Raw genomic sequence first — 12062 nt, 5'->3', positions numbered from 1 at the left:
AGGCTTCTAATTAAGTAGTCTTGTTAACATATATCTATTAATGAAGCAAATCTCTTACCTGTATTAAATCCAAATATGGATTGTTCACATTGTCAAGGCAGTAAGACAGTTCTCAAAATAACTTAGTCAAAATGCTCAGTCTGAGCACATTATGACAGCACTGCTATTTGTGGGCAACCACTTGTCCATCTGACAGGAGTGGCTCTGTGATCTCTCTGGGATCTATCCTTCCCTTTCTCCAAGGGGATGGAGGCACTGCCTTCATTCAGTCTGTCCCTTACTGGCACAGCAGTTTTCTTCCTCCTCCTTTGGCAGTCTGCTGTGCCTAAGCAGCACAACGTGCAGCCCCTGGGAGTGCTCCCAGAGTGTCACCACTGACCTCAGAGGAGCCAATCTTCTGCCAAAATACTCCCTCTAACTGCAGGAGCATAGCACACAGGGGTTAATGTGGGCTGATGGTGAGTGGTATCCCAAAAAGAGACTTACAGGAATGTTGTTTCCTCTCGTGAATCAGCAGAAGCAGAGGCATAATGGCCTTGCCTTTCAGTTGCTGTACATTAATCTCTGCAGAGCAATGCCTGTCATCGCTCAGATGTCAGATGCTGTTTATAACTCTGCTGGAAACACAGCATAGAATAAAACAGGCTCATTAGTTTCTCTTGAGACTGTATATGCATGGTTTAGGTTAGCTATGCTTTCACTGCTGCACTGAGCTCAAACATTGCAGCAGCAGCATTGGTGGGTTGGACAGTTTAGTCTGTGAATCGTCCAATATCTCCAATGTGAATCTCTCAATACATGACCCAAAAACCCACAGTGTGTTCAGATGCAGAGGTTTCCACAGCACAGGTATGACAAGACCCAGAATACCCCCTTGGCTTGAGCCTGCTGCTTTTAATGGCACCCTGTACCAGCCCTGCAGGACAGAGAGAAGCATTGAATCTGTTCAGCATCTCTGTGCCAGCTGTGATTTGGCAAGAGTTCAAAGCCTTTCCTGCTATTTACACTGAGGACTTCTACTCCTTACTGTCATCCTTTATATGAAGCTATTCCATAATTTGAATCCTTCTTTCTACTTTTCCCAGTGCCACAGCATTTCAAGGGGGGAAATGAGTCACAGCCAATGTTCAACAGTGTCAGATGCAGCATGGATTTATACAGGGGCACAGCAATGCTTTGTTTTGTTCTCCTTCCTAATCATTGCTTACATTTAATTTGGACCCTACTGGGCACTGAACTTGTGTATTCATTGCTCCAAAGTCATCCTGGTTACCAGGTTACCAACTGTGAAAATAAAAGGGAGAAAATATTTTCTGTGGAAAGCCAGGGCACGGGGAATATTTCTGTCTGTTCTGGGGTGCCCTGACCCCCAGGGGAGCACTGATTTTGACCCTCACTCATGGGGAAAGTTTCTTAGACTTCAAGATAGACTGGAATCCACAAAAGTGTGAAAGAGATTATAGAGAGCAGTGTAGCACTTGCTGAGAAATTTAGCTGTTGGGTTTTTTAGTATGTTGTGGATGGAAGCAAGATGGAGTGCACAGGGTGCCATCCTGGGTTTCTTCTTCATGGGTTTGGGTGGCATTTTGTAATTGGGCAGAAAAGTCCCATTGTGGGCTCTTTGGGATCAGTTATTGGGTTAAAAGGGAAAATAATCTAGGTGTCAATTCTTTATTGGATAGTTTAGTCTTAAAGGACCTTCTAACAAGAGATTTTTGGCCATTTTGTGCCTTCTAATGAAAAGCTGCTGAACTCATGGTTGTGAGACTGTTTTACTGATAAGAAATAACACCAGAGTCCAAACATGAACTACTGTCTCAAGTGCCTTCAATGCAGACCCAGAGAAACTGATAATTTTCTCCTAACTTAGATTTTTTAATAAGTAGTTTACTTAAATGAGAGCGTAGTTTTAGCTTTACTTTTCAGTCTGGTACTCTTTTACATTGTGATGTCTCAATGTAATATATTGGTTCACTTTTTTGCTCTGCAGTTAAATTTGTAATATATGCAAAATACTTCCTTTTTGGTGTGATGACTCTGTTATCTGAAAAAGAACTATTTGATTTTGCCTTTCTCACCTTCTGAATCGACACATACACGCTCAGTTCAAATACTTTGATGAGGAATAAGCTGGGTGCTCTTTATCACCAGCACGTTGGGATCTCTAGCTGGTCAGAGTGACACCAAGAAAAGTTAGTAAGTCTCTTTTCCCAGCCCAGCGCTTGAAGAAAGAGTCAGAGCTCTTATTTTCTTGGTCTCAAGGTTGTTTATTTATTTATAAATAGAATTTATAAAATTCTTTCTCCTGTCCTGCTGAGGTCAACTCAGTACAACAGTCAGTGGCACTCTGCCTGCCCCCAGGGCGGTGTTATGTGTTTATACTGAAAACTACGTGTATAATGTTTACAATTACTTTCCAATACCTATCACCTATGTTAGACAGTGAGCTTCTACTCTGAACCAATTTCAAAGCGCCAGTATCAGAAGATGGAGGCCAGGAAGAAGAAGAAAGGCTGGACACATGCAGTTCCCTCCATCTTGCCCCTCAAATCCCCATTCTAAAAACCCCCAAATTTACTTTTTCACCTTGTCATAAATTCACTATCATTCTAATTAATTTGTCATGGCTTGCAGATCTTCATCTAAGGTTGGTAACTTGCTCCACGGGTCATAATCAAACCCACAGGCATGTTGGGCTGTGTGCCAGGGTCTCTGAGCCCCCGGCAGGGGTCTTGGCTGCTCAGGACAGCCAGAGGGATGTCCTGGGTCCGACACCAGCACATGGAGGTGAAATCACAAATACACCTCCAACGCTCTGGCTCTAGCCCTGCCTGTAGCGGTCTCGTCCTGAGCCTAAAGGGCAAGAAGGAGCATCCAGAGGGAAGTGAATGACTTCCTGCCACGGTAAGCATTTCCCCGTTCTAGAGATTATTCCTGCCTCCGGCATCCTCCTGCCCTGCTGCCCTGGGAATAGGGAGCGCTTGTGCGGCGCAGGAACTGCGAGCGCTGCCCCCTTCCTGCTTCCAAGCCCTTCCCTCCGGAATAAATTTGTAATAGCTGGATATCTGCTGAGCTCGGTTTGGCTAGATCTTGCTCTATCCATCTCGTAAAGGGGAAAGATTACTCGGGAAAATACTTCAGTTGTTACTTCATAAACCTACAGTAGTTCATACAGCTTCCAAAAGTTATTTACGCGGCTATTACCACGTAGTTTTACAATCCTGCCTTTTTATCGCTGAAATCCCGGCCGCTGCCATTCCTCGCTGGACAAATACAGAACAATGGGGAGCTTGGCGTGGTTTAGCCCTCTATCAAAACTAAGGCGGTTTTGCCAAAATGAGGGGAAATGTCTGCGAGTGGTTCTGTTTCCCGGGCGGAGTGAATGGAGCTGAGCTGTGGGGAGTCCCTCACTGCCGTAGGAAGTTATTGGGGAGCGCCCTCGGGGAAAGCTGCGGGAATATTTACTGCGAGCGCCGGGACACCCGAAAGCTGCTCAGCTCGCCTCATAAAATGTTTATACATCCTGTTCCCACGCAAAAACGGCGAGGAGAGGAAGTCGTTTCCGAACCAAATGAACTTCTTTATTCATCAGAAAGCCTAAAAATAACAAAACAAATTAGGTAATTTAAATCGCCGTTTCTGGAGCCGCCTCGCCCTCAGCGGCAGCGCGCAGGCGCGGCGCATCGACGACTCGGGGCGCGGCTGGCGCTGTCTGCCCGCTCCCAGCCCGGAGCGCTCGCTGCCCGCGCCGCCCGGAGCCGCCGCCGGCACGCAGGACCATGGTGAGGGGCGCCGGGGCGGGACAGGGCTCACGGCCCGGGACACCGCACCCCCGCCGCCTGCCCGGCCTGCCCAGCCGGTGCGGGAGAGCCGCGAGAGCGGCCGGCGGGGAGCGGGCTCGTGAGTAAGCACTTCCCGGGCCACGCGGGGCCGCGGGCGGGACTGGGCCTCGCTGCCGGCGTGAAAAGGAATGGGAGCGGGGAGCGGGCCCAGCTTCGAGGCCGGGACAAAGAGCTCCGGGGCCCTGCGGGGATCCACGGAGATATCTCTGGAGGGGTCTAGAGCTGCTCTGCTGGGAGGAGACTGCGGGAGCTGGGCCTGCTCAGTCCGGGAGAGAAGGCTCAGAGGGGATTCATTAATGCGTACAAATATATCAAAGGGGGCTAGGAGCGTGGTGCCAGACACTTTACAGTGGTGCCCAGGGACGGGATGAGGAGCAGTGGCCGTAGACTGAAAAGAAGTTCCCCCTCAACATAAGGAAAAACTTCTTTACCCTGCGGGTGGCAGAGCACTGAAAGGGCTGCCCAGGGAGGCCGTGGAGTCTCCCTCTCTGGAGACATTCAATCCCACCTGAATGTGTTCCTGTGTCACTGCTCCTGCGATCCTGCCGTGACAGGGCGGTGGAATTGGGTGATTTCTAGAGGTCCCTTCCGTCTAACAGTTTGACAAAAGGAATTTAACAAAGTAAGAACTTGTTCACAGAAAGGATGGTCATTGGAATGGGGTGCCCAGGGGGGTGGTGGAGTCACCGTCCCTGGAGGTGGTCAGGGAGGCGGGATGTGGCTTTCAGTGCCATGGCCTAGTTAACAGGATGGTGTTCAGTCACAGACTGGACATGATATATCAGAAATCTTTCCAACCTTATTGATTCTGTGGTGCTGGGATTCTGTGGAAGCAAGCAGGGTTTCCTCCAGGAGCACTGTGTTAGCTTGTTAGAGACACTAATGAGTTTTATTTTGTTCATTCCAGTTTCGCAACCAGTATGACAATGATGTCACGGTTTGGAGCCCGCAGGTAAAACCTTTATACACTTGCTCACTGGGGTTTTAACTTGCTTTTTGGGTTTTCTCCACCTCACAGCAGTGGTGTTACAGTCACAAAGGTTGTGCTCAGGTGCCTGAATATTCCTGCAGGCTGCTCCTGTCTCCCTTTGTAGGCTGTAGGTGTCCAGAAGCCCTCACTCAGCACATCCCTGTCTGCTGGTGTATGAACCTGAGTGCTGCTTAGCTGGGCCTTGTCCCCTCCAGCTGCTTAAGGCAGTTGCTTTCTAAATGTACCTGTGAGGTACAAAAGAGATGCTGTCATCTTTGGGTGGTTGGGCAGGATGATCTTGTAAAGGTCCCTTCCAACACAAACCACTCCATAACTCTGATCCATTCACAGAGCTACAGTAAGTTGGTAAGTAAGGTACACAAATCATGAAACAGTTTCAATCTCCCCAAAGTTAAGCTGTTGCTGGTCTTTCTTCTGTCCACTAGATAATATGGGAAAGAAACGATTTAGTTTATAATTGGGAGTTCAAGTGAGATTTGCATTTGAATTTGAAATTTTACTACCTCTGAATCAGTTTCACACTTTGTATTGTGAATGAAAACATACACTATGTGTTCTGAAACTTACACAGCTTGTGTTGAAAGTAAATATTCTGGGATTTTAAAAGCCACTGTCAGCTGAGGTACTTAATATTGCCTCTTCTCTCACTCTGGATATTTTAAGACACTTAGAGAAAACCAGAGCCTTGGAATAAGACTCATTTATTCAGCAAAACTAGAGATTCATTTTAAATGCAAGTAGCAAATTGTATTAGTATAAAGCTAATGTATCATTAGTTTGTGGGTTTGTATTGCTACTGAAATTCTTCATCATGTAGTACTATGGCATGTGAGATGCAGTGCAACAGAGAGTGTTCTCTCCTTTCCATTCTCCATGAAGACCACCTTGAATATTTCCCTTTTTTCAGTCAATACCATGATAGGTGTAAGTGCCTTTGAGTTGTTTTAATTCTTCTTAATGATTGTATTTCTCTGTTCTGTATCACAAACTTTAATTTTTTTGTCTTATTTGTTACTTTAAAAATTACTTTTAAAACTAAAACTCTTGAGACTTTTAGCAGATATTCCAAAATATCAAAAGCACAAATTTTTATGTTTTCCTTAAATTGCCTTGAAAATATTAATAGTGTTGGATTTTTTCTGAAAAATACATTTAAAATTGCTACTATGCTGCACTTGCTGCTCCATCCAGTCTTGCAGGTGAGGCAATAAGAGTTTTTTGGCACTGTTAATGCAGGAGCAAATCATACTTTATTGGGGAAATGTCAAATATGTTAAATATTTTCAAATAGTAAAGAAAAGGAAGTAGAAGATTTAAAAACTTGAAGTAGTTTCACGTTTTTACAGTCTTGCATGTTGTTCCTGACAGCTGACAGATTCATGTTGGACAGGTTACTACAATTCAGCTACTCTTGGGCAGGAAATATCCTATGTTATTGGAATTCCAGTTACAGCAGGGGATGAAATTTGACATTAGGGTCTCTCTAGTAGACTTAAATAAAAAACCTTATGCCAAAAATTCCCAAAAACCTATGGAAAGGTGGTGTTCTGTAGCTCATCTCTTGCACATTCACCATAACAGCTGCTGTGTTCTACTCCTTGCCAGCTGGTGGGATGCAGCTCCATGGTGTCCATGCTTGCAGGATGGGAGTGCCCATGTTGGCTGTCTGACATGGGCTGGGGTGCTGAAAATGGGAAAACCCTCAGTGCTTCTGTTACATGGACATTAAAGCTCCTGGCCACCTCTGCAGAGCTTGTAAGGACTTCATTTTCTTGGAGACCTCTACTCCTGTTTCAGACTTGGCTGCAGTTGGCCAATAACTTGTTCAGAAGTTATTGGGGAGTGGCTGGTGAGACACAACAATTGTGTAAGACTCATTCCTGCAGCAAAGCTGATTAAAAGTTAGGTGTCCAATTTCAGCTGGAAGTTCTGTCTGTCTTTGAATGACTTTTGATTTAACCTGTCATGCAGTGAGTGTCCCCACTGGGGTGGGGAATTAAAGGTCTGAGAATGCAGAATTGGAAACTGATTGAGAGGATTAACTAGAGAGTGACTGACAACCTTTGACTTGGTTTTGCAGGGCCGAATTCATCAGATAGAATATGCCATGGAAGCAGTGAAACAAGGCTCAGCTACTGTGGGGCTGAAGTCAAAAACTCACGCTGTCCTGGTGGCCCTCAAGGTAAACTTCTGAACTCTGGTCTCAGTGGGGACAGTACTGTTCATAGAAAAGTTTTGGTTTGGCAGATTAGTTTTGTGCAGTCTGTACTTAGACATGAAATGTGAATGCAATTGCAGATTCCCTTTGCTTGAGGACTGAAGTACTTCCAGTACTTATGCAAAGCAGATCTTCACAAAATGGTGAAGGAAATGAGTAGATGATTTTTTTCATATAACAAATGTGTTCCTCTTTTTTTTTGTTTTCATTTATTATTAAGCAGTAAATCTATTCCCTTCTTTTCCCAAAACTTGAGTAAGTGTCTGTTCTTTCTTTTGTTCTGAGAGAACTGAAGTGGAATTAGATTTTTCTTGTCTCCTCTTGCAAGTCTATAAATTTAAAGTTTTTTTTTTGTCGTTTCATGAACATACTCAGTTCTTGCTGTAAATGTTAGCAGATTTCTCCACAGTGCTTGGCAGACTGTTCAGTTTGCTACATAGCTTTCTCCTTTTATGCATAGAGAGCACAGTCTGAGCTGGCAGCTCATCAGAAAAAAATCCTGTATGTTGACAACCATATTGGTATCTCCATTGCTGGACTCACTGCCGATGCAAGACTCTTGTGGTGAGTACCCTGCTTGTTGACATACACAGTGCTGCAATAATGAGGGAAAGTTCATTCAGACTATTGCAAATGACATTTTCTGCTTTACTAAGGATTAGTCTTGAGTTGCTGCTTAATGTTGTATTATGCCAAAGACCTCAGCATGAAATTCTGGCAAGTTTTTAACTAGTTGGCAGAAATCTCATTTGTTTGGCTTAAAATTTTGCTCTTTGGTTTTGTTACAAGTAAAACAGTCCTGTCTGGTTTCCTCAGTGTGACAGGATTTCCAAGCAGTCTGAGAAACTGCATCATTTCTTTTCCTCTGGCAGCTGCTTCTGTGTACACACATTTGAGAAAGTTATTAAACACATACAGTGCTGTTTGTGTGTGGGCTTCAGGGGGGCTTGCTTTTAGCAACTTTGATCAGAAGGGGCGGGAAGGATTTCTGAAATAAGTTTCAATTGCTGCAGTGTCACAAAGCAATGTTACCATTTAACCTTGCCATTTCTCCAGAGGATCCATCTGTTGCCTGTATGAACTTCTACTTTCTCTGCATTTGTATGGCTGAAATACCCAGTTCATGCTTTACCAAACCTGTGGTCAACTTTCTCAATAACAATGATAGGTCATGTAGAAATGAAATCATGGAAAGCCTTTGACCCTTTTTCTCAATGAGCAGAGCTGAAACAAAAATGCTTACCTTAGCAAAGCCTTGAGAAAAAACCTCATTGTATTTTTGATCTGTGCACTGATTTGAATTTTAATTTTTTTTTTCCTATTTTTGCTCCCTAGCAATTTCATGCGTCAAGAGTGTTTGGATTCCAGATTTGTGTTTGATAGACCTCTCCCAGTTTCTCGCCTAGTGTCACTAATTGGAAGCAGTATCCTTTTTTTGTACACTTCATGAAATGACTTTCATCTATCACAGCTTAAAAGTTGAAAAAGTTTTTTGGACAATTCTTTGTTCGCACTGCTTGTGTATACTTTCAGAGAACATCCCATAAGGATGTGTTTTGGTCCATCTCTGTTTGGTTTAGGAGAACTCTTGGGTAGTTATCATATAATTTTGAGGTTGTTTCCTTAGCTTTGTTAAGAAACCCAGATTCCAACCCAGCGCTATGGCAGGAGGCCCTATGGAGTGGGACTGCTCATCGCAGGCTATGATGTGAGTAAGCTGCTCTGGCTGCACTGATCTGCAGGAAAATGTGCTCAGGGAACTTTATGCAACAAATAGATGTTGAGAGGGAAAGATGGAAGTGGCAGACTTGTCAAAATTCTCTGAATTAGGAAATACTTTTCTGTATCTTACTCTAAAACATAACTCAAAAGTGTTAATTAATAGTTAATCCTACCTACACTTACTGAGTATTTTAAGGTGCAAAGATGACATTTGTTTATGTAAATATTTTGCAATTGATTTTGGATGCTTACAAACTATTATTTTTAAAACTTCCAGTAAGAAAATGGATGTGGAAATCACTACTGGCTTCTCTCTCACTTGTTTAGCAACAACATTTTGCTTAATGCAGCACACAGAAAATCTCTGTCCTCAAGATTGTTGACATGATGATGGTTGGAAGAAATTATGATATTGCCTGAAATTTGGATGGTGTGGTCTAGTCTACAGCAAGTTTTTATTTTTTTTGTAGATAAGACAGAATGTATGTAAAATACCTGCTGCAAGCCATGAAGTAGGGAGCATACTTGAGCAGTGCAATTCATAGAACAGAGAAAGAAATACTTCTTTGTGCCAGCCATCCTGTCCCTTTAAAAGCTGCAGATGAGCAAAGTGGGAAAAACGAGGTTTTTGGTTGTTTTTTTTTTTAATTGTTATAGTGTTTTTTTAAACAACAGTTTGGAAGGAATTGCATAAGAAGAGTGATATGATCAGCAATATAAAATATGTATCTGTGCACACATGTAGGTGTGATGTACCATGAAGCAAAACTCTTTAGAAAATGTCATGCGCCAGCAGCAGAGTTCGTGTGAATTTATATATTTGTTTAACATTCTGTGGGGGTTTTCTTCTCTCTTTGTAGGATATGGGTCCTCACATCTTCCAGACTTGTCCCTCTGCAAACTACTTTGACTGCAAAGCAATGTCCATTGGTGCTCGTTCACAGTCAGCACGAACTTACTTGGAGAGGCACATGACTGAGTTCACTGACTGTGAGTAATGGAACTCTCTCTGCCCACTGGTGTTCATCAGTTCTGCAGTTTATCTTCTGCTGCTACTCCATCCTTTTGCATTTAGTGAGATGAAGAACTGTTATTTATCTAACTGTAAATCTGCACGGAGAAAAATTTCAGAGAATATGATTGAGATTTTCCTGTGGATGTTTGTTACATCTAATGGAAAGAAAAGCTGTGCTCAGAAAAGCTGTGAAAAACATGAAAAGCCTCTGCTCTTTTTAACCCAGGGAAAATGTTTCCATAGCAGAGCAGGGTTAGTATGTCAGAGCAAGTATTTAGGTGCTGCATTTACAGTGGTGAATTTATTTTTGTATGGCATGATGATGAGGAACCACTGAATACCTCCTTGGGGGAAAAAAACATGAAACAAGGCAGGGGTCAAAAATGGATGTACTAGACCTCAGATCTAGGGCAAGGCTGGTTTCTCAAGGAAAACTTTTATAACCAGCTCTGCTCAGAAAGGAGAGGAAGTCTAGGAGTCAAGTTGACCCATAAATCTCACTGATTTTGGAGTTGTCAGGTAGGATTAGGAAGAAGGGGAATGAGTGCCTAGAGGTAATACTATAAAGTTTGTCAATGTCTTTCTGATTCCATTTTAAGGTAATCTAAATGAGCTAGTTAAACATGGACTGCGAGCCCTGAGAGAGACTCTTCCTGCTGAACAGGATCTGACCACCAAGGTGAGGTCTAGGTCTCCTTTGCCGTTGTTACTTGGAAGTAACAGTGACAAAATTCTTGTGAAGTATGGCTGGCACTGAAGCTTGGAAGCTGAACACTGGTAGATAATATCTTCATGTCACCAGTTTATCTACTGTTCTGTGTTCATCTCAGATTTAAGTTTCTTCACAAAAACGATGCTTTCACTAAAGAAGGCATTGTTTCCCTGGTGGCTTCTCTCTTATCTTGAGCTTTGATCAGTGTTTCAGATGCATTAGAATCCCAGCTTTGCATGGTAAGCAGTCAGTAATTCACCTGGGCAGTGAGTGAAGGGATTGCACCAACAGTTCATCATCCAGAGCATCCAGCATCATAAAGCTGCACAAACATTTGACAATGAATTGAGGACCTGTTGAATAAGAAAATTCTAAGGATTTCCAATTATCTACCATTTTCCATGATTTTTTATTCTTAGCGCACCATGATTTTTAGGCATCTTAAAATACTGAAAATCAAAATGAAATTAGAATAGGCGGTTTTAAGGAATTGCTAAACAGGAAACAAAATAAATGAAATTGAAACCCTTGAATCTCTTTACTTAAAGGATTTTGAAATGTGATAGCTTTTGTAAGTGAAAGCTGTAAAGCCAAAGTTAATTGCAGGAGAATGCTTCTCACTGCTTCCAATGCTTTGCTTGACAGAATGTTTCAATTGGAATTGTGGGCAAAGACATGGAGTTTACCATCTATGATGATGATGATGTAGCACCATTCCTAGAAGGTCTTGAGGAGAGACCACAGAGAAAGGTGAGTGGTTCAGATATGAATAAATAGGCTTAGTTGAAGGATAACAATTAGATATGATCTACTATGTTTAACATAAATTTAGATCTACTACTCTAGCAGAGTTTTAGGAAGGTGATTTTTAAAATATGTAGTTACTGTATGAACGCTGTATAATCTTAACTGGTAACTCAGATGCTTATTAAATCAATTTATACTGGATTTATGCCAAGCTATTCCAATGTCATCTCCTTTCCTCATCTCTGATCAAGTATGAGTTTTCACTGTTTTACAGCAGAAGTGGTTGCATATGTTTCTCATGCCCTTAGCAAGACTCCTCTGTAGTCTCCTAATTACCAACTGTGCTTAATTTGGATAACAGTAATTTGTGAGCTGCATTTACCCCTCATGGTGCTCCAGTGGGGATAAAGCTGATTTGTCAAGTGTTGTCTTCTGCCTTCCTAAAATATTTCTTTTCCCTCTCTCGAAGCCGGTTCCGCCTGTTGAAGAAACTGTGGAGAAGGCAGAGGAGCCCATGGAGCACTAGGTGGTGGATGAGTTCCTCTGTTAATGTAAAATTACCCAGGAACATTTATCCATTTGCTGGTAACTTTATCCTCACCTATATATGTTTTCTGACGCTACATTCTGAGGATTGCTCATAAAGAAAGAAACCAACCAACCCACCTACCCGTAAAAGATAGGAGGACATATCTGGGTGTAACTTGGACAAGAAGGGTATAATCATTTTCTAAATAGTACATGATACTGTTTTATAAAGAAAAGATGCTGTCTTTAACTCATAAGGACAAGTGGAAATAAATCACTTTCTCGGA

The 12062-nt window shown here is 42.7% G+C and overlaps 1 protein-coding gene across 1 annotated transcript; it reads left to right on the top strand.

Annotated features, from left to right (window-relative positions):
* Positions 1 to 3724: 3724 nt before the first annotated feature.
* Positions 3725 to 12062, top strand: PSMA1 (proteasome 20S subunit alpha 1). The gene is made up of 10 exons (XM_058807187.1): positions 3725 to 3782; positions 4750 to 4794; positions 6914 to 7015; positions 7512 to 7615; positions 8387 to 8475; positions 8689 to 8759; positions 9634 to 9763; positions 10388 to 10467; positions 11146 to 11250; positions 11717 to 12062. Exons 1-10 carry the CDS (start codon positions 3780 to 3782, stop codon positions 11771 to 11773), a joined length of 786 nt encoding a protein of 261 aa, XP_058663170.1. The 5' UTR covers positions 3725 to 3779; the 3' UTR covers positions 11774 to 12062.

Source organism: Ammospiza caudacuta, chromosome 6 (assembly GCF_027887145.1).
Source record: "Ammospiza caudacuta isolate bAmmCau1 chromosome 6, bAmmCau1.pri, whole genome shotgun sequence".
Lineage (NCBI taxonomy): Eukaryota > Metazoa > Chordata > Aves > Passeriformes > Passerellidae > Ammospiza > Ammospiza caudacuta.
This window is presented reverse-complemented; position numbering and strand designations above follow the sequence as displayed.

What these genes read in the sequence shown, in the direction of transcription:
- PSMA1 (XM_058807187.1), top strand. An exon ending in TGCTCATCGCAGGCTATGAT is followed by an intron (nt 8,760 to 9,633) that starts GTGAGTAAGCTG and finishes CTCTCTTTGTAG; the next exon opens with GATATGGGTCCTCACATCTT. An exon ending in CATGACTGAGTTCACTGACT is followed by an intron (nt 9,764 to 10,387) that starts GTGAGTAATGGA and finishes TTCCATTTTAAG; the next exon opens with GTAATCTAAATGAGCTAGTT.